Source organism: Meriones unguiculatus, chromosome 3, assembly GCF_030254825.1.
Source record: "Meriones unguiculatus strain TT.TT164.6M chromosome 3, Bangor_MerUng_6.1, whole genome shotgun sequence".
NCBI classification, from domain to species: Eukaryota; Metazoa; Chordata; class Mammalia; order Rodentia; family Muridae; genus Meriones; species Meriones unguiculatus.
This window is the reverse complement of record NC_083351.1, coordinates 139992163-140013908: the sequence shown is the minus strand read 5'-3', so window position 1 is coordinate 140013908 and position 21746 is coordinate 139992163. Positions and strand designations below refer to the sequence as shown.

The 21746-nt window shown below is 46.6% G+C and overlaps 1 protein-coding gene across 2 annotated transcripts; it reads right to left on the bottom strand.

Annotated features, from left to right (window-relative positions):
* Nucleotides 1–1772: 1772 nt before the first annotated feature.
* Chrna9 (cholinergic receptor nicotinic alpha 9 subunit) lies at nucleotides 1773–19981 on the bottom strand. 2 transcript variants are annotated; one of them, XM_060380664.1, is made up of 5 exons: nucleotides 19842–19981; nucleotides 13722–13867; nucleotides 12464–12618; nucleotides 9465–9997; nucleotides 1773–5153 (listed from the first exon to the last, which is right to left on the bottom strand). In XM_060380664.1, exons 2-5 carry the CDS (start codon nucleotides 13722–13724, stop codon nucleotides 4612–4614), a joined length of 1233 nt encoding a protein of 410 aa, XP_060236647.1. In that variant the 5' UTR covers nucleotides 13725–13867; nucleotides 19842–19981; the 3' UTR covers nucleotides 1773–4611. The 2 variants fall into 2 exon arrangements, with proteins under 2 accessions (XP_060236647.1, XP_021508939.1); XM_021653264.2 differs by lacking the exon at nucleotides 19842–19981 and adding an exon at nucleotides 14076–14139.
* Between the last annotated feature and the right edge of the window lie 1765 nt (nucleotides 19982–21746).

The following is a 21746-nucleotide window of genomic DNA, read 5'->3' as shown; positions in this document are numbered from 1 at the left end:
AAATCGGCCGCACAGAAAATGAGAAGGAAGTGTTCTGAGAAGGAAGTAGTGAGCTGTGACACAGACCATGGGACAGGCCTCAGAGGTCTCCAGGTCACTCAACAATTACCAAGCCCACTGTGAACTTGGGTAGGGAGAAAAGTCAAGACCTAAGTGTAGGCAGAGAGTCGGGCGGGGGCAGGTGCTTCCCAGAATCACTCACGCACTGCCTGCCATTGCTCCGTTCTCTGTCCCAGGGACATAGTGGCAACATCCACAGACTGTCGTGTTTAACCCTGGCAAGTCATGAGACGAGCTTGCAGCAGGGAGGGTGAGGGAATATATATCCCTTAAGTTCTTTCATATGGGGTCAGGGCTTGTTCTCAACCTCGACTCCCTGCTCTCAGTCCTGGCTCCAGGTGGCTGTGACCTCCCACCTCTTCTCTGCCAGAGTGGCAATCGGTCTGCTTTGCCAGGACTGTGAGTCACGTCTACTCTTTGTGTCTCAGCCCCCTTGGGTTATCCTATCTGGAACTGGGTATCTGTCCGTTGGAGCCTTACGTGTTCAGGGGAACCTTGGCTAAGAGGAAGAGAGAGCTACAAAAAGTCCAGGGAAGCTTTGTCCCAGCTTTTATTTTCCAAGGGCTGCGGAGGATTAGATCTATTGACAAGCTCTTGAACATCTTGTGCCCTGGTCCTATTTCAAAAGTGTAACCTGAGGAAGAAAGAAAGAAGCACACAGCTCCTTGCTGGCCCTGTACCCTGTGACATTATAAGTGGCCTCACTCCCATTGCTTCGGGGACCCTAGAACTTGTGTTTCCAGTTTGCTTCAGACAGTCTGTTTGCCAGGTTTGCCCATGGCTGTGTTGGCAAGGGTTGGTCTGAACCCTTGGTGGATGGAAAAGTAGACACAGAGGCAGCAGAGGAGAACGAACAAAGATCAGGACCTCAGAAGGCCCTGGTTTTACCTCACCAACGTGGTTGGACAGTAGGCCATGTGGGGGTATTTTAAGCCTTGCCAGGCTGTGCATGACCAGGCCCCCCACCTTGCCAGGCTTGCTTGACTCTTGTACCTTTCCCAGGTCACTGCTTTGATGGCACTGTCCTGCCTTGCAAACCTGCTTTCCTCTCTTTCCATCTTTCCTTCCTCTCTTCCTTCCTACTTTTCTTTCTTTTTCTTTTTGGTTTTCAAGACAGAGTTCCTCTATGTAGCCCTTGTGTCCTAGAACTTGATCTGTAGAACAGGTTGGGCTTGAACTTACAGAGATCCGCTTGCCTCTGCCTCCCAAGTACTGGGATTAAAGGCGTGAGCCACCACTGCTGGCTTCTCCTTCTAAAACGTACTCAGCCTTGTTCTCCCCTTGAACCTGAGTTCCAGCTGACAATTGGACAGTTTGCTCAACACACAACTGGACTCATTTCTTCTCATCCTCAGATCTCTTTCAAACTCTATTTCCTAGGCAGCCCAGAGCGAACCATTCAGCAGATTTGTGTATTCTCGGTCACATTGTTTTGTGATCTGTGATCTTTCTATTTTCTTGTCTCTTCTCTTTGTTGTCAAAGCCATCACTACAACTTCTCCAACTTGGGAAGAACAGTCCTGACAGCTCGCCCTGCCTCTTCTCTTTCTACTACAATCTTTTAGTTATGACCGCAGGGTTACTCCTGAAACAAAGACCTGATGACATCAGCCCCTTTTTGTGGTCTTATGGAAAAAGAGCTCAGTGGTTTTGTGTTAGTACAATGAAATACCCAAAGCAGGCATATTTTATAAAGAAGAGGTTTATTTAGCTCAGGGTTTTAAGGCTTACAATGTGAACAGCATGGCACAGGTTCCAGTGAGGGCCCCTCTGGCTACACCACCTCATGGCAGATGCAGTTGTGAGAGCATGTAGGGGACCTAAAGAACACATCTCTAGGCAGGAGGCTGGAGAGGGACTGGGATCCCACAATTCCTTTCAGGAGACTGCCCCCAAACGATTTAAGAACCTCCCTCTATGCCCCTCCTTTTAAAGGTTCAATCATCTCCCAAGAGATGACCTCGGGAAAACACATTTACACCACTTCTAAACCACAGAACACATGTGGCCCTCACTGGCTAGTGTATTAGTTTTCTATATCTGCTGTAATACGTTATCACAAACTTATGCCAATGCATCAGGTTAGAGTTGTGGAAGGCCAGGAGGTTAGAATGAGTCCTGATATACTAACATCAATATTCAACAGGTCAGACAACCTGTGTCTGTGGCTTTTTAAGCTACTAGAGGCTGAATATTGTTGGCCCATGGTTCCCGATTCTCAAGACCTGCAGCATTACCTGAGTCTTTCTTAGATGCCATCTCTTTGGTTCTTTCTCTTTTCCTCTTCTTCTGTATAAAGGGATTCAAATGAGCCCATTTGGATAACCCAAGAAAATCTGTCCTGGGGTTGTTTGGTTAGTGGCCTTGATTCCCCATTGCCAAGTAACTTAATACACTGGCAGGTTCTGACGATTAGAACATGGCCATCCTTGAAGACAGATTTGATTAAAAGTAGAGGAGCTGTTGAACTGTGTAGAAAGTAATTAAGGGGTCACCGAGATGGCTCAGTGAGGAAAGGTGCTTACTCCCAAGAGATTTGGGGGGCTTTTTGGTTTTTGTTTTTAAAACAAAAGCTTTAAAAGTGGGGCTTTTGTTGTTGTTGTTTTTAAGGAATACGAGTTAGGGCAGAAAGTCTAGAATTAAGTCCGAGAACCCCACTGTGGAGTCACATGCCTACACTCTCAGCCCTTGGGAGGTGGAAGCAGGAGAATACAGAGTTCAAGGTCAACACTGGCTACAAAGCCAATTTGAGGCTATCCTGGGCTACATAAGACCCTGTCCCAGAAACACAAAACAAAAATCAAACAAAGAATAGGGCTCTCAGTTGGGCATGGTGTCACACACCTGCAATCCCAGCACTCAGGGAGGCAGAGGCAGGCAGATCTCTGGGAACCCTGTCTCAAAAACAAAACAGAACAAAACAAACAAACAAACAAAAAACAACAAATAAAATAGAAACCTCTGTCTTGCTTATTCTAAATTATGATCTTTCACAACCTTAGCAGGCCTAGTCCCACTTAAACCCATATCATAGTACTGAGAGCAGAACTCCAGCCTACATATCACTTAGCTGGACATTGAAGAGACAGGTCACTAGCACCCGCCTTCCTAAACCCCAGTTTCTTCCCCTGCCTGGCCTCCAGGACTGTCATGATGGCCAGCTTTGCTGTGACACCCATGCAAATGTAAGTCATTCCTTTATTATGATCAGGGAAAACCAATGCTTAGAGGAGGTGAATCAATGGGTGAGCTCAGCCTGCTGATGCTATAGTTTAATAAAAGCACAATCTCATCTACCTTATTATAATTAAAGACAACATAGCAACAACCTCAACTTTGGAGTGCAAAGTAACAGACGTGTGACATCATCATTATATATAAAAAAACAAACCCTCTTTCCCTTTAATGTCTGAAACTAGATGTTCTATGAGATAAAAAAAAAAAATCTTTGTTGCTGTTGTATTTAATTTAAATTTTCTGAGCTAGGATCTTATTACATAGCCTTCATATAGACCAGGCTGCCCTTGCACTTGGTGGTCCTCCTGCCTCTGTCTCCTCAGTGCTGGAATTATGGGTATGGTGTAATTAGCATAAACTGGCCAGGACAAAGTAATTTGCCATTAGAGACCTGGGACACGATGCACCTGTTCTGGCTGGTTGTTCGTCAACTTGATATAGGTAGGGTCGTCAGAGAGGAAGGAGCCTCAGTTGAGGAAACGCCTCCATGAGATCCAGCTGTAAGTCATTGGCCATCAATAGGGGAGGGCCCAGCCCATGATGGGTAGTGCCATCCCTGGACTGGTGGTCCTGGGTTCTATAAGAAAGCAGGTTGACCAGGCCAGGGGAGCAAGCCAGTAAGCAGCACCCTCCATGGTTTTTGCATCAGCTCCTGCCTCCAGGTTCCTGCCCTGTTGGAGTTCCTGTCCTGATTTCTTTCGGAGATGAACAGCAATGTGGAAGTGTAAGCCAAATAAATTCTTTCCTCCCCAACTTGCTTTTCTATCTTGGTGTTTCATTGTAGCAATAAAAACCCTAACTAAGACAACACCCCATCTGAGCAAGTCACCCCTGAGGTGCCTATCATGCTGAGTCTACACAATTCATTTCCTTTTATATTAAAAAATTGTTTTACTAGGGACTAACAGAAAAATAAATTCGTTTTGTCTTTTTTTTTTTTCCTTTAAATCTCAAGCAGGAATACACTGTGTTTTGTTGACTACAATGATAAATGATGAAGAAGTATGTAAAGTTGAGGCCCGCCACTCACCATTATGGGAGGCTATGAAGAGGGTCCTTCCTCACTTCCTTCCTTCATCTCTTTACCCTTGAAAGTTTGGGTCTCCCGCCTGATTTAACCTGATTTAAAGTAGCTTTGGTTTTAACTGAAGTTTAAAAGTAAAAGCATACACAGCATATTCCCTAAATTACGTCTGAACAGCAATTGGACTCCAGCATTGGAGCAGATCACAGGGGGATTTTGTTGTTTTGTTTTTGTTTTTGTTTTTTCCCCCAAATGTCTAAGGTCTACCAGCTCCCTTTTTCTCTTTTCTCCTAATCTGCTCTTGCTATGATCAAAATGGTCATGACAAACACCATGACAAAGAAAACCCACATGAAAAACCGGTCTATGACTTTGGCAACCTTCTTCCACTCGCTGCCCCTGGAGTTGGTGGCTTTGTGGTCTTTAAGGCACTTGGCAATGTATCCAATGTTTCTTGTCAGCGATTCATAGCGTGCACAGTAACTCTCGGCATTCTGTGGGATCCCGCCCTGGCACCCCAGGCTATTCTTCAAGAGTTTGTTCATTTCCTTCTTTCTGGAAAGGTCTTTGTTTCTGGATATTTTCAGGTTGGATCCTGGGAGTTGGCTATCAACCTTTGTGATTTGTTCTGGCTCCTGGCTGTGGTGGGGGCTGAGGCAGCTCTCACCCACGTCATAGACAAACAAGATCCGGGACATGTACTTCAGGATGACCACCTTGGCCCAGCGTGGCACTGGCCGGGCCTCAGCCCCACAGAAGTGGATGTTCATTACCATGATGGTAAGGGCTGTGGAGGCGGTGATCAAGGCCATGGTGGCTATATAGTATTTCCCTGGAAGGAAAGTAGCACCAGCTAAGTTTACGTTTATATCACTTCATATTTTATGAAAAAGAAACAAACACCTTTCCTAAGAAACCAGTCTACCCTAGCTAGCAATAGAGACTTTTGAACCTAACGTTCTAAGTTTGAAGGCCAGAATTATTACCCACTATACTCAGAACCGAAGTATAAAATCCTGTTAAACTTCATGCTTTATAAAACAAGTGTAGTAAGTGTCAGACTTACAACAGTGCAGTGAGGTAAAGCAGAAGTGATACCTGTAAAATTCTCAGTATCACCCTTAATTGTAATTTAAAAGGTTCACAAACGTTTGCCAGGATGTGAAAAACCAGTCCAGTCTCCGTGAACAGACAACAAATGGTCTTTGACTGGTTCTGAGAATTCCTGCAGGCCTCATTGTTAGGGGAAACAGTTACTACTGCCTAAGAAAGGAGACGCGGGTGCTGCCGTCTTTAAATGTGATTTGATTACATAAGGCAAACACTCAGGAAAAGGGCGAATGAAGTAAAGACAGAGGAAGGGTGCAAATTAATGAAGTAAGTATCCAACAACAGCAAAACCAAACAAACAAGAACTGGCAATTAAAGCCAAAGGATGGGGAGGTGGTTCAGTGGGCAAGGCCACCTGCCGAGAAAGCATGAGGCCCTGAGTCTGAGTCCTCAAGTAGCCAGGGAAGAAGCCATGTGTGGCTCTTTGTGCCCATCGTCCCAACAGTGGTAGGCGGAGCCAGGGAGAACCCCAAAGCTCACTGACCAGCCAGCCTGGCTGAAACTCAAAGCTTCATTTCAGGGAGAGCTCCTGCCTCCGAGATGGAGAGCAATGGGGAGGAAGCATGGTTCTTGCCTCAGAGTGACCTCAGGCGTGGGTACCCACCTCAGCCCCACCCCCACAAATAAACCCAAGGGCAAGCTTTTGAAAAGGGGAATGAGAATGGGCACAGTGATTCACATCTGTAATCTCAACCTCTTAGGAGATGGAGGCAAAAGGATGCTTCTTCTGCCCAGGAGGTAAAGGTTAGCCTAAGAAACATAGAAAGAGCTCCTCTCAAACAAACAAATAAACAAACAAACAAACAAAAAACTGTAATAAAATTGATGAATCCTTTTCAGCTTTGTTTTTTTGAGATAGGGTTTCTCTGTGTAGCTTTGGCTGTCCTGGAACTTGCATTGTTGACCAGGCTGGACTTTAACTCAGAGATCTGCCTGTTTTGGCCTCCCGGGGGGTACTAGAATTAAGGCATGGGTCACCATGCCCAGAAAACCGATAAATATTTAATAAAGTTACCCATGGGGAGAGAAGAAGAAGAGCGTAGGAGCCTTAATCCTAAAAAAAATGGCAAGAAAGGAAATAGTTAATACAGTTCTCTTACAGCCACATTTGGAAAGGTTTTATGTAATGGAATTTTAAAACTTATTTAATTAATTATTTATTTTTAGATAGAGTTTCATGTTATCCCAGGCTGACCTTGAGTTTGTCATGCAGCCAAGGCTGATCGTGAATTTCTAGTCCTCCTGCCTCCACCTCCTAAAAGCTGGGATCACGGGCAGACATCACTGTACCTGGATTTACACGGTGGTGGGGTCTTCATTCATGGCTAGGCAAATGCCCTACCACCTGAGCTCTAGCCTCATCTCCATGGTGTCTTTCTATTTATTTATTTTTCAGTACTTATATTGAATTTAGGGCTTCCTACACATTAGACAAGTGCTCTCCCACTGACATATATCCCCACGCCCCAGAGTGTCTTGAGAGATCATGAACAAAGGAGGCTTGGGTTGAGGACTCCAAAATTCGACTCAGGAAAGCCTACTGATGTAATTCGCTGTGCTGTGGGCCAAAGAGAAAACACACACAGTTAGCTTATAAATGGAGACAAGACGCTTGGTAATTGCCTTGCCTAGGACAGCATTGACAGGCCCCTGACAAAAGAGCTGTGAATGAATTCTTTGAAGACAGAAGACAGTGTGCTGGATATACTGTGAACAGCCAAGCTGGAAGGCAGTGGAGAGAGAAGGTACACAGACGCACGCTAGGAGTGGCTTTTACGGGGCGAGGGGTTGAGCGGACAGTCAAGCAGCGTTTCAGTGTCATGGAGTCCCTGGGTTTATTGTGGGTAGTGACAGACTAGCCTTAAAGTAATTCTGGTCTGGCCCTGAGTCAGAAATGGCTAGTGTGACCTCCCATTTTAAACTGTAAACCAGAGCCCAGAGAATGCAGTATGGGTAATTCCTCCTGGTGAGTTAATGGTCCTGATCTCAGTCCAGCCTGATCTAAAGCCAAAATAGTTGTGTTCTAAGGTTAGGATGGCTCAACACAGCTATCCACCCCAGAATAGCATTCGTAATAATGTTTAACATCCACTCATTATTTATTAAAAACTCCCAATTAACTATAAAAGGAATATGGGCCAGAAACATGCATGAAATGCCGCTTGTCATAGAGAAACTGTAAACATATCTCTGGAAATGTGACAGCAAAGAGGCTGGGGCTTAACATATATAAGGTCCTGGGTTCAGTCTCCAAGCACAGGGGGGAGAGAGAGGGGGAGAGAGAAAGAGAGAGAGAGAGAGAGAGAGAGAGAGAGAGAGAGAGAGAGACACTGACCCCCAGAACTTGGGAGGCTGAGACAGAAGCATGAGAGTCTATGCTCAAGGGCAGTCTGCTTGCATGGTGAGATGCTGTCTCCAGTAACAGTGAAGACTTGGTCACTATTAGGCAAGAAGTACATTTCATAGGTGGCACAAATAAACTACTGTGATTTTTTTAACATACGCTCCCAAAATCTGTGTATATGCATTCCAAAAAGACAATGCACATTACCATAGAAACAGAATGATTAATGCTCCCCAAATTCTTGGGAGTCGTCTCTCTTTAGAAATGTCTCAGCATGTAATTGCATGTCACTGCTAAGGCAGGGAGAGGGGCCTGTCCACGATCGCACTTCAGACACAGTTTCGGTTTTGGTTTTAGTTTGAGACAGGGTACGGTACAGTTGAGGCAGCCCTCACACTCCTGACCTTCCTCCCTCCACCCCTGAGTGCTGGGGTGACAGATGTGTATGGCCATGCCTAGCCACTGTGACTCATTTTTGTCTCCAGAGAGGTGATAAGAGTATCAAGGTACCTATACCTCTCTTTATTACTGGAAAAGAAAACCTGTATGTGTGTGTATGTCTGTGTTTTCTCAAAAAAAGACATAAAGTGGACCCCCCCCCCCATTACTTGGTTGGTGGAAGCAGAAGGAACAGAAAGAAATTCAAGGCTAGCCTCAGCTACAGAACCAATTATAAGCCAGCCTGGGCCACATGAGACCCTGTTCTACCCAAAAAGCAAAAGCAAAAGCAACCAACCAACCAACCAAACAAACAAACAAAAAAACAGTAGCACTGTCAAGCATCTATTATAGCAGTGAATCCAAGTGTTGGATTAGAGGGGTCTCCTTGGTGGCAGGGGCAGGAGGTATTAAGGTGGCAGAGGGATCTCAGTGGGTGGGTGGAGAAGTGGGCACAGCAGCCTCCGCCTCCGCTGCCACCCTTGGCCACAGTTTACGTTGTGACAGACTTTGGAAAATGTGTTCTGTGGCCGAAAGGGTAGGTTCACAACCAAAATATGAGCAAATTCATTCTGAAAAAAAAAATGCATTCTGCTTTAGAATGGTCAGATTCTCAAATCCTGACCACACACACACACACACACACACACACACACACAACAAACACTTAGAATTTTTTTAAATAAAAAATTAAATTAATCTTTGGAAAAGATTGCTAAATCAAACCCTTTGGGCCTAGGAACCTCTGTTTTGATGGGGTGGTTTCAGGGCTTCTGGTACACAGGGTAGATGACTGACTTGAGACTCCAGCTCATCTTCCTGTACAGTTACTTCCTCCTGAGAAGAAGGACCTAACGCTGTGAACAGATAACAGGAGTCACCGTCAAGCAGAGGCTTGTCCGGCTCATAGAAAGCTCTGGGTTTGAGCCTCAGCACCAAGTACCTGGGGTTTGGTGGTACAGATCTGCAATCCCAACACTCAGGACGTGGAGGGAGGAGGGCCAGAAGATCTAGTTCTTCTTTGGCTAAATAACAAGTTTGAGGCCAGCCCGGGCTACACTATAAAAATCTGTCTCAAAATCCAAAAACAGATCCATATAATTCCAACAACCATACCCTTTCACAAAGATGCCATCTGCAGGCACTGGATAGATTTTGTGAAAACATTAGGCCAGTGGCTTCAGTTGCTTCAGTTTGAGGCACACACACCACCCCAATTGCTACAAAGCTAAGTCCCCGGTCCACACTCACCAATCAGCGGTACATTTTCTGAGGCCGGCATGATCTCTGCTACCATTAGCTGGAATACAGTCATGGCCAATAGGATGGTCACTCCCAGAGAGACCTTCTCCCCGGAGGCTGCTGGGAGGTAGAAACTCAGAGGAGCGAGGAATGATATGAGGACACAAGGGATGAGGAGGTTGACGATGTAGAAGGAGGACCTCCTCTTCAGAAGAAGAGTGAAGGTCACGTCTGGGTAGGGCTCCGAGCAGCAGCCGTAGGAGATGACATTCTTCACAGCAGGCATTCCGTGGACCTCCCATTCCACATCTTCGATGAAGTCAGAGAGGTCACCACTGTCCAGGGCGTTGAATAAGTCCACCTGGTTGCCATTGTAGGTCCAGGAACCAAAGGTCAGGTTGCACTGCTGGCTGTCGAAGGGGAAATAGGTGACGTCCACCACACAGGAGCTTTTGGTGATGGCTGGCGAGTCCCAGGTGATGAGCCCATCATACCGCAGGACCACATTGGTGTTCACGGGCTCTGAAGACTCATCGTCTGCCCTGCAGAGCAAGCGAGGACAGTGATAGGCACTTGCTAAAAGACCTTACTGACTCTCTGCTGGACGGCCCACAGCCCTGTGCCTGTCCACTCAGCATCTTCCGCAGAGGGCCCCCATTCTCTGTCCTTTTGGCTTGTGAGTCTGGGATCGCTTCCAACACACCCTCTCCTCCACCTCCTGAGACTGGTCTGGACCCTTAGCATCTTCCTTAAAGCATCTCTACTCTGTGTTCCCTCTAACCCGTATCAATGCTACTAATGAGCTGAACATCCAGAAAAAAGAGGGAGCCTATCAAAGCTAAAATCTGCTTCTCTGATTTTGTTGCTGTTATCAGAGGGGTATGTGTGTGTGTGTGTGTGTGTGTGTGTGTGTGTGTTATTTGGAAAACACAGAGGAAAAAATCATTCATCCACAATTTACAGATGTTCACTATTTCTTTTCTTACTTTGTCAACATCCGTCCCTGCTTTTTCTAGGTACAAAAACTCCATTTTCCTCTGGGGAACTAGTCTTCCCCCACTGCCATTACAAGGCAGAGGCGCTGTTACCATGAGCTCCTGAGCTCCTGAGCACATAGCCTGCTTCTCTAGAACACAGGCACTGGTCCAGTTTTAACTTAGTGGCTATGTGTGCTTGCAAAAAAGCATTTCAATGATACTGGCCACGGCGGTGCCCAATCAAAGCAAGAGTGTAGGGAGAACCACAGTTCTTCTGTTTGTTCTCCAGGGAAAACAGGTGGAATCTACAGAAAACTCTTGAGAGATCATCTGTGTCAATCAAATTTCCAGATCTCACTCTATCACACTCTGTGAGTGAGCATGGTGATGGTCCTGTGACTCATCTTCTAGGAAAAAGGGTGGAAAAGGAGGAAGAGAGGAGTGGGTGAGAGGGGGAGAAAAAGAGGAGGAAACAGGGTAGATTCAAGTAATAAAGCCTAGGTCTTAAATGTTAGCTCCCTTAGAGGGTACATGGAACATTCCCCTGGTCACTTAAAATGAGGAATGAGCAGCAGGCCATGACCTTTGGGTGGGCTCCGAGTAAAGAATGAGTAAACTCAAGGCTGCCATCCACCACTATTGCTTTTTCAAGAGCTCTTCATGACCACTTCCCCAACAGGCTCCATTTTTATCTGATCAACAGAAGAACCCCTCTCAACCCATGGAAAGATATATAGACTAAATACCCATCTCCTTTACATTACGCACACTATATCAAAAAAGGCATTAAGTGCAGCCTTGGCAATCAATCAAGCAGAGAGAATTTTAAAAGGTCTCGTTTGTGCATATCCAGTATGCACAGGAGCTTAGGTTCCAGAATAAAGAAGAGGAGCTCCTGTGACTCCTGGAAAGAGGTGGAGACTTTGAGCTTGAATTCGGCAGGAGATCAGGCTCCTTCTGGAAGTCCAGCATGGTAGATAGCAGCGTCACCCACTGCTCTCTGGAGCTTGTAGGAATGCGGAACCGAGGGGCCAACCCTATGCCTACTGAATCCAAACCCAAGTTTTGTCAATCTCTAGGTGATTCAAGGATGCTTTACAGTCTGAGAAACGTGAGCCATATGTGTGCAAGGCCCCTTGCTCTGAAAAGAGCCAAAACACTCCCAAGATACCATCTCCTTACAGAATCTGGTCCTAAATCCACAGGGCAAATTCTAGGTGGTCCATAGGAGCATTTCTGTTATATAATCCCCAGGCTGTGAGCAGCTTAAATTGTATCTCCAGATGCATTTTCTCCAGATACAAGTTCTCGCATTGAAGTCCTAGCTCTCTGGCTTACTGAAGAATAGAGCTGAGGTGGAGTGATGGTAAACTTGGGAGGCTGAAGCAGGAAGATTGTCAGATCTGGGGTAGCTTGAGCTAAACAGCAAGATCTTGTCTTTAAAAACAAAGCAATAACAACAAACAAAACAAAACAAACAACAACAACAAAAACCCCACATTAGAGGAAGAGGAGAAGGAGAAAAGGGGGAGGAGAAGAGTTATTGTAGATACAGTGAGCTAAGATGGAGCTCAAGGTGGAACAGGGTGACCACCTCAGTCTGTACCAAGAGTCTACTTACAGGAGAAAGGATTCAGGCATAGGATGCACAGAGGGAGAACCCCATGTGAGGATGAAGGCAAAGATCCAAGTGATGCTTCTACAGCTCCAGGGACACAGAGGCTAGCAAACAGCAGAAGCTAGGGGTGAGGTATGGAACAGGTTCCTGCTGGGAGCCCACAGAAGGGAACAAATTGACACTTTCATGCTCCAGCCTCCTGAAGTGTGAGCTGACAAATGTCTCTCCTTCAAGTCGCCCAGCCTGTGCTTATTGCTTATCCCCTAGAAAACTGCCTCCAATTTTGCACCTGAAAGGGGGTGTGAAGTCTGATGGGTTTGTGCTCCATGTGTGTTTTAAATGTCCCCTTGCTGTGATGTCTGAGTTCCTACTAAATCAGGAGGTTCATATCGTCTGGTCTGAGTGGCGCTTACTTGTTGTACAGGACAATGTCCGGCCTCCACACCAGGTCGCTGGGAATCCTGATGGAGTCCAGCCCATCATACTGGTCTCGATCCCACGTGAGATATGCATCATGCCAGGTTTGGCGGATCCACAGATAGGCTGTCAGAATCTGATTTCTCTCGTCCTAAGCAATGAATCCAGATGTCACCTTATCCAGTATGCACTTCGGGCTTTGGGACACTTGTTCTTGATAGCAGGGAATCTCAAGAATGCCCGTCTATTTTCAACCCACAAACGAGACCTTTTAAGATTTTTCTCTGCTTGATTGATTGCCAAGGCTGCACTTAATGCCTTTTTTGATATAGTGTGCGGAATGTAAAGGAGACGGGTATTTAGTCTATATATCTTTCCATGGGCCAATTGCTCAGTTTTCTCTGAAAGTGAATCAGCTAATGAAACACTTGAGTGAGGAGTCAGGAAATACCTACCATGTACAAAAAGAAAACATCATTCAAATTTTCTAACTTTGTATAATTAAATATCTGTATGCAGGAAATCAGCCATGTCATCTTAAAACACCACCTTCCTGTATTTGAATTGTAATTAAACCTACTATTTTAGGGGACTGGAGTTAAAGGTGTGTACTGTTCTTTCAGAGTATCTGAAATCAGTTCCCAGCACCCATGTCCAGCAGCTCCCCACTGCCTGTAATTCTAGCTCCAGGGGATCTGATGCCCTCTTCTGGCCTCTGCAGTCACTGCATAATTAAAATAAAATATTAGAAAGCACCATTTTAGCTAGTTTATAGTTGTCAGTGGCTTCCAGTGACCTACCGAACTGCATAACCATCTCAACTATCCACCTCAAGGACATTTTCCACACACCTAAAAGCAACCCTATAGCCATTAAGCAGTCACTGGTCCTTCCTCCAGTCCCTGGCAACCAATGCTTTGTTTTCTGACTGAATGGACAGACCTTATTTGGACATTTCATGAATAGAATCAGACCACATGCAACGCTGTCTTTCTTTCCACTGTCTCAGGCTGTCAGTGTGCACGGCCAGAACCCTAGGTGGCAGTAACATTGGTGACACTAGAGAGCACTTAGTTAAATGACTCATTCTGTAGAAAGTTTTCTCTCCCTGGATCTCCCTCCTCATGCCAACCGACACTGAGGACTGTCCACTCCACTCTCTCCCAAGGTTCCCTTGAGACATTCCCTTCAGAGGCAAAGGCTTGTTTTCACCGCAACCCTCTTTCCACAGCGTCACCATCAAATGTTACCTACCATGTCCTTTATCTGAGAAAGCGTGATCTGCAGCGTGACATTTAGGACCGTGTCTGTGTCTTCTACTGGACGCAGAGCATTGGAGTAATCTTCAAAAAGATCATTAAACAACTTCTGAGCGTATTTTCCATCTGCTGTTTCTACAGCTGCTCAAAGAGAAGGACCCAGATCAGCATTTCAAAACAAGAACATCTCTGGGGTCAAAATGGGGTGTGGCTCCAGCACTAGCCAGGGACAGCTTAAAAGTGAGTGGATGAGCTCTTCTGGCCAGTCCCCCTGTCTTTCCAGCCATACCCCATCTCTCACCAAAGAAAAGACTCTAGAGGAGCCCATACGGTAGTACTGGCCTCTCACCTCTGAGTCCAGAAGCGGCAAAATACAACCAGCAGAAGGAGATGCAGAAACGGGGTCGGTTCATCTTTCCCTAACCTGTAGAATGTCCCGGCCAGAGAGCGAGGACTTCCACTTCCGTGTGAGGACACAAAGCGCCCTCACTGCCACAGTCACAAAACAGATGGAGACTGCCTCCTCTCCCTCCCCTCCCTCCCCTCCCTCCCCTCTGGTAAACTGAGACTGAAGCTCCAGTAACTGCCATGCCAGGAGCCCAGGGAGGGGGACTAGGCGGAGCTGCTCTCGGGGAGGCATCTTAGCGCTTGGCTACCCTCCATCCAGACCAAAGAAGAGAAGGTAGGAGAAGCAGGACCCAAGCACACCTGACTCCATTAAGTGGAACGGGAGCTTGCTGCACCTGACACAATTGGTTTCAGCTTGGGTCAGAGTCCAAGGGAAGGTGAAGACCCAAAGCTGACCCCTGCCCTTCTAGCAGCATTTGAAGAGGGTAGGGGAAACTGCTGCCTGCTCTGGAGATGTTTGAGATTTTCTCGCTCCCTGTTTCTGACGGCGTCTTCCGTTGTTCCACAGGGCATGAATCTTGCAGAGTAAATGGGTGGGAAGATGCGTGTGAGAGGGTGTGTTGGGGGAGACCGAGTTTGAGGGTCCTGATCACTCTGAGCGTACCTGAGCAAGCTGAGCAGGGAAAATAGCAATCCTACCACCCCAAAGCTACCATTTACAACTGTGTAAACAGAACAGCAGCGAGGACATGCTAGTGAGCTATAACCTCTGCTCGGCTTTGCAGATTAAAAATGTCTCCATTTACCAAGTCAACCACACTTTGTCGGCTCTTACCAAAACATGGTTCAAAGGCTAACCAGACCCTACCAGACTGACTTCTAACCAAAAATGATACCACCACACTGCTTCACCTTTTCATTGAAATGCCATTTTATATAATTCTGTTCACTTTTCATACACACACAGACACACACAGACACACACACACACACACACACACACACACACGTTAACTTCCAATCACATCTGTAGTCTGGGGAAGCTGCCTAGGAAACCAAGTTAAGATAATTCGGCTGCCTAGGATCAGAGCAAGGAAATTGGATAGCTCTATTTGATCAAGTTTCAGGCAGCCCATGAGTCATTCCATCCCTCTCCAGGATTACATCCTCCACATGAAACAGGCATTCAAGCGTCAGCTAAGTGTGTTCCTAATTGTCCACCCACCTCTGTTCTTTGAAAAGCCATTACTTCCCTCACACCCGTCTTACTCATCCAATGACACAAGTCCTAGGCCCTAGAATCATGCTGCCTTCGACAAACAACTGCTGTCCAATCTCCCAGTCTTCAGTGCTTTTGGAGTTGTGTTTAACACCTTGTTTTCCGGTGGGGAAGCCAAGGTCCCAAGGTACACACTAGCTTGCTTCCAGCAGCTGGTGGCCAGTGATGGGATCCAGGCCATCTGCTCCAAACTTATACTCACAACACGAGCATGCCCGCCCTGGTTTTCAACAGTAAGCCTTTGGATGCTGGGAAGTAATAATTTGTTTGCAGGCTAAGACTCTTTCTGCCTTGTCTCCTGTTTCTTTTATTCCCCACGGTACTCTGAGCAGACTCTGGTAAGGGGTGTTCAGAGAACACTTGGCACTAGCTACCAAGTGGCCAACTTGTGGTCAACTCAGTTCATTCTGTGGGAAATTTAGAGTTTATAAAAAAGAAAAGAAAAATGATGATGATTAATGATGATAGTCATTTCCTAATGCTAACTAAATGCTAGTTAAGTCAATGTTTGTTTTTTCCCCAGGGGGCAGGGATTGTGCCATTTAGGCCAAGATGCTAATGAATACAAACTAAACTTTTAAATTCTGATATTGTTTCTGGTCTCTTGGCTAAAATCAAGTGTAAATTCCTTCCAAAAATCACTATGGGAGGGCTAGGGAAATGGCTCGGTGGGTAACGCCTGTGCCTCAAGCACAGAGACCTGACTTCAAATGTCCAGAACCCACACAAAGCGGCAATGCCATGAGCATCTCCATCTCTGTACTCCTAAGAGGCGGGAACGGGAGAACTCCCTGGAGCTCATGGGCTGGCTGCCAAGAGCAAAGACAGCATCTCAAGGTGGAGGAGCAGCACTCAAGACTGTCCTCTGGCTTCCAAAGGCACGCACGACATGTGTATACCAGAATTCACACATAAATGCATATACATACTTATAAATGCACATGTGTAAAACACTCATACACGCATGGAGAGAGACACACACAGACAGACGGAGAGAGACACACACAGAGACAGACGGAGAGAGACACACACACAGAGACACACACACAGAGAGAAAGACAGACAGAGAAAGAGACACAGAAAGAGAGAGAGAGAGAGAGAGAATGCCTACCAAATATAAACTGCTATCTCTCCTTCAACTCCAAGCCATACCAATAAAAGAGACCTGGAACCCTTGCTACCAGGACATTAAGTGGCAGAAAAAAAATTAGTTGAGTTTACTGTGTAAGATTCAATAAAGCTTGAAAAGCAGACAGATAGACTTAGAAATGATTGATGATTGATTGATTGATTGATTGATTAACTGACTGACTGACTGATTGATTGATTTTTTGAGGTAGGGTTTCTCTGTGTGGTCCTGGCTGTCCTGGAATCTGCTTTGTAGACCCAGCTGGGCTCAAACTCACAGAGATCCACCTGCCTCTGCCTCCCGAGTGCTGGGGTTATAGCTGTGCACCACTATACCTGGTGGTAATTTTTTTTAAATGTGAACTTGCTGTGTAGTGGATGCTGGGAGTTCTGACCCTTCTGCTTCCACCTCCCCAATTCTGTGGTGTGTGTGTGTGTGTGTGTCTGTCTGTCTGTCTGTCTCTCCTACCCTAAAAGTCCTAACAGACCTGGTTAGAGAATAATTGCTTTATCTGATGAATGGCTTGTACTTTGGGGGGAGGGGAGAATTTCACTCCATCTATTTTCTTGTTGTCCTTTTTAAAGAGTATTTGAAAACATTTCTAAAAATTTATGTGAGTATGTGTATTCGTGCCTACGGATGTGCATGTGAGTGTGCGAGTGTATGTAAGTTTTCCTAGAGGCCAGAAGAGGGCATTCCAGGCGGTTGGGATCCATCTGGCTTGAGTGCTGGGAATCAAACTCTGGTCCCCAGAGTTTGCAAGAGCAAGTGCTCTTACCTGATGACCCATCCCTCTAGGCCCTGGCTGGTTTTATTATTATTATTATTATTATTTTATTTTGTTTTGTCTTGTTTTGTTTTACAGCAACTGTCAGCCCACAGTCGATTTCCTTATTTATTCCTCTAGTAATATTTGTGGGTGGGTAGGAGGAATTGACAGAGGGTGTCACGTAGCTCCAGGTCACCCTTGAACTCCCGTGTAGACCAAGCATTACAGGTGCGAGCCAGCACGCCAAGCGGTAACAGTCACCTTGTACACCATGGATTACCCAGTCAAAACCTCTCACAGAGATGAGCAAACCCTTTCTGTGAAAAAGCCAGAACCCGAACAGGAAATATTTTCAGCTTTGCACCATCTGGTCTCTGTAAGAAGCGCTCTTCCCGATGGTTCGATGGTTGTGCTATGACAGCAGATGAATGGCAAAGTGAATGGGTGTGCCTGTGCCTGTGCCTGTGTTCCGATAAAGCCTCATTTATAGCGACTCATATGTCTATGATCTCAGCACTCAGGAGGCCGATGCACGAGGATTTCTGGATTATAGCAGATGCCACGCCAGCCATCTTTCAAAAAACAAAACAAACAGATAAACAGGTGAGACACACACACACACACACACACACACACACAGAGAGAGAGAGAGAGAGAGAGAGAGAGAGAGAGAGAGAGAGAGAGAGGAAAAATGAAGAAAACAAATTTAATTTACAAAAACCGTTGACCCCTGATACAGGTCACTGAATTCACAAACCCACGTAACTGTACTCAGGCAAAGTGCACGAGGGGTCAGTGGCCCCATGAAGAAGGGTCATTGCCTACAGTCAGAAGAGAGTTGCCAGCACTCACCCTGGCATGGACAGGTGCAAGGCTGACTCCTGCCAGGGCGGACACTCAGCACCTCTTAGCCCTTCACTCACAGCATCTTCTACCCAGGCTCCGTATAGAGGAAACTTTCTAATGCAAACTTAGAAATACAAGGGACTAGAGAGACACGTGGAGGCTGCACAAATGTCTCTTAGCCATTAGAGTGCTCCTCCAAAATTGGTTATACACCCAGTGATGTTAGGAGTTAGGCCAGGGGTAGGCAGCTGTGGAGAGAAAAATAAAGTGCTCCAGAATCACGCGTGAGTCTCTCTGGGACCCCATGGAATTGAAGCCCGAAGCTAAAAGGATGGAATGGGCATCGCTTTACTGAGAGGCAGTGAGCTCCAAGACGCTGTTTTGTTTCCAGGATTGTGATCATCCCCTTGTAGCTATCTCCTAGTTGTACCCCAATCCATTGTCCTAGGGGAACTGCAGGGTAGAGCGGAACTAAATGGAGGGTAGCTGGGGAACCCAGGAGCAGGGGTGCCGTCCTGGACTGCACATCCCCAGTGGCTGCAGAGCGGAGTCCACCTCTATAGCTTTGGGTGTCTACACAGCACTCTTTCCCCACGGCGCCTGGTGATGCTAGAGGTGTGTAAAGGACTAGGAACTCCATTCTGCTGAAACCCAGCAAGGCAGGCTTGCCTGAGCTTCTGAGCATCGTGAGGGAAAAGTCCAATTCAATTTTTTTTTTCTAACCGTGACCTAAAATAAACTAGGAGCGACCATCGGGCATTGCCCTCTGCTCTGCTCGCTCTCTCACTCCACGCTGTGGCTGCCACTGCGAAATACTGTAGACAGCAGACCCGTGTGAAACTTTGTTTATGGAGCTAGAGGTTCACGGTCAAGGTTGAGGTGGGCAGTGCTGGGGAGAGGGCTCTGTGGTTGAGAGCACCTATTGCTCATTCAGGAGATCTGGGTTTGAGTTCCAACACCCACATCATGGCAGCTAGCAATCATCTGAAACTCCAGTTCCGGAGAATACTCCCTTCTGTCCTCAGGCAGCAGCACCAGGCAACATTCCCAGACACGTTAATTTTTTTTGTAAATGTCAGCATGGGTGGTGGTTTCTTCTGGGACCTCCCCCTCTCTTTGATTTATAGATGGTTGCCCTTCCCTGTGGTCCCAAAGTCTTCTTCCTGTGTGTGTCTGCATCAGAATCTCTTCTTCTAGGGTCACTAAGATTAGATTAGGTCTGAAATTCCTGGCCTGTGCTAACCTGCCTGGCTCTGGCCACCTTGCTCCCTCACTTAAAATCTATCTATCTATCTATCTATCTATCTATCTATCTATCTATCTATCTACCTACCTATCTAGATATATAGATATAGATATATTTCTTATACTGAGTCTCAAGAAGCTCAGGCTGATCTTCTTCATAACTGAGGATACCTCAAACTCTTAATCTTGTGCCTCTACCTCCCAAATGTCAGGTTACAGGTGTGTGCCAGTACACCTGGCTTAATTTAACCTCAATCTCCTCTTTAAAGACTCCTCTCTAGTCATATTTTGGGGAGGGACTATTAGGACTTCAAACATGGATTTGTGGGTACACAGTTCAATACCTAACACTCCATAGCGGACCATCAACAGATTCTGGCTGTCCTGCCTTTGCAACATATCCAGAGTCCAGCTACCGCTCACCCTGTCCACCACTCATCCTGACCCAAGCCACTGTCCACCAGCTCCCATCAGCCCTGCACCCCCACCCCATGCCTACCTCTTGGCTCCTTCCTCCCTGCCTTCCTGAGTCAGCTGCCGTGCCTCCATGTAAGAAGCCCCGTCCTGGTGTCCTGGTGCTCAGGAGCACCCTGACCCTTTCTCCCCGTTTTCCTGCTTTACTTTTCCATCACACCTTACTTCAGCCAAAGTGAGTGTCACGTGTATGCCCTTGCTTATTTATCATTTGTCTCCCTGCTGGGACTTAAGTTCCAGGACGGAAGTGACCATGTCATGTTCTGTGCTAACCAATTATGTGTTGATCATACAAATGAGTCATGTGTAGAATAAGAGAAGAAAGCTAACAAACTAAACACTGGGAGGGCAGATGAAAAATAGGAGGTACCTTCCTTACGATTTATAAGATTACCAGAGGACAACTTCTTCCCCTCCTCCTCCTTCTCTTCCTCCTTCTCCCCTCATCTTCTTCTCCCTTACACTAAGGTGTTATTTAGCCTCACACTCTTAGCACACTGCTGTGTTAAATGTTAACCAGTGTTGAGGTAAATTCCTTTGAGGACATGCACTTAGTGTTTACTTTTCTACAATCAGCCATACTTCACAGATACTCCTACCTCAAGAGGAACCAACACCAAGGGCAACACCATTGGTACAGAAATGGGCCCAGAGGCACCTCCCCCATATCTCTGCTGAGCCTCATGCAGCAGAAAGAGCATTAGGACGTGGTAAGAGTCCTGTGACCCAAGTTCAAGTCGTGGGCCCATCACTTATTAATCACATGAGCGGTAACTCCCCACTGTCCTACGTGTGCAAGAGCGAAACACAACACTCACCCAAAGAGGTTATTGTGAGGATTCAAGAGAAAACAGATAAGCCGCCAAGCACATACTTGGCATATGGCAAGCTGTCAACGAAAGTTAATATAGTGTCCCCTGCTAAGCCACCCAGGCTCCAGGGGTCCATTTAGCTGCCAACAGAAGAGCCCTGAGCAGGTGCCGAGGGCCAGGCAGTTTCTGGGTCAGGAGAACGGTAGATACATGATCCTGGCACCTGATCTATCCAGGTGAATGATCTGGAGGACGGCAGCAGGCTCTGATGTCCGTGCCTTTCCAGAAGACACACACTGTACCCCCTGAAGTCCCCTAAAGGAATAGAGATGTGCATGCTGAGTGCCCCTGGCTTCCCTGTACAGTCTGGGGTCTTTCCTCACTGTGGGTGGAGAAGCTCTCCTCCTTGGGAACATTCTAGCTGCCTCATTAGGTCGCAGGCACTCTTGAATATCTGATCCTTTTCGTACCCCACTGGCTCTTCTTCCTCTTTTCACAGCAGACTGTGTGCTCACAACTGCAGGATACGTCCCTGTCGTTTGACATCACTATCTCTGCGATGACAATACAAGCCTGGAGGAGGAGCTTGCCTTGATGGAGGAGCCTACTTCAAAGTCGTTAATCCATGGGAAAAGAAATAAGGAAACACAAGACAGTACCAGGCAAACCATACTGTCACCCTCCCAGGATATTCTGTGCCTAGCTTCCAACCTTCCTCTCAACTGTGTATTCCCTAATGTGCTGAATAAGAATGGCCCCCACAGGCTCACATATTTGAATACTTAGTCGTTGGGGGTGGCACTACTTAGAAGGGTTAGGAGGCGTGTCCTCATTGGGGTAGGTGTGGTCTTGTTGGAGGAAGTGTGTCACTGGGGGTGGGCTTTGAGGTTTCAAGAGCTCAGGCCAGGCCTTGTGACACTCTTCTCTTCCTGTCGTCTATGGATCATGACGTAGAACTCTCAGCTCCTTCTCCAGCACTCTGTTTGCCTGCATGCTGCCATGATCCCTGCCATGATAACAATGGACTAGACCTCTGAAACTGTGAGCCAGCCTCACTTAACTGCTTTCCTTTTTAAGAGCTGCCATGGTTATCGAGCTCTTCTCAGCAACAGAACCCT

Excerpts from the sequence above, each read along its gene's own strand:
- Chrna9 (XM_021653264.2), bottom strand. The coding sequence starts at position 14,139 with ATGAACCGACCCCGTTTCTGCATCTCCTTCTGCTGGTTGTATTTTGCC. Across the intron at positions 12,619-13,721 it reads TTTCTCAGATAAAGGACATG|GACGAGAGAAATCAGATTCT; the intron begins GTAGGTAACATT and ends TTCATTGCTTAG. Across the intron at positions 9,998-12,463 it reads GACATTGTCCTGTACAACAA|GGCAGACGATGAGTCTTCAG; the intron begins GTAAGCGCCACT and ends CTTGCTCTGCAG.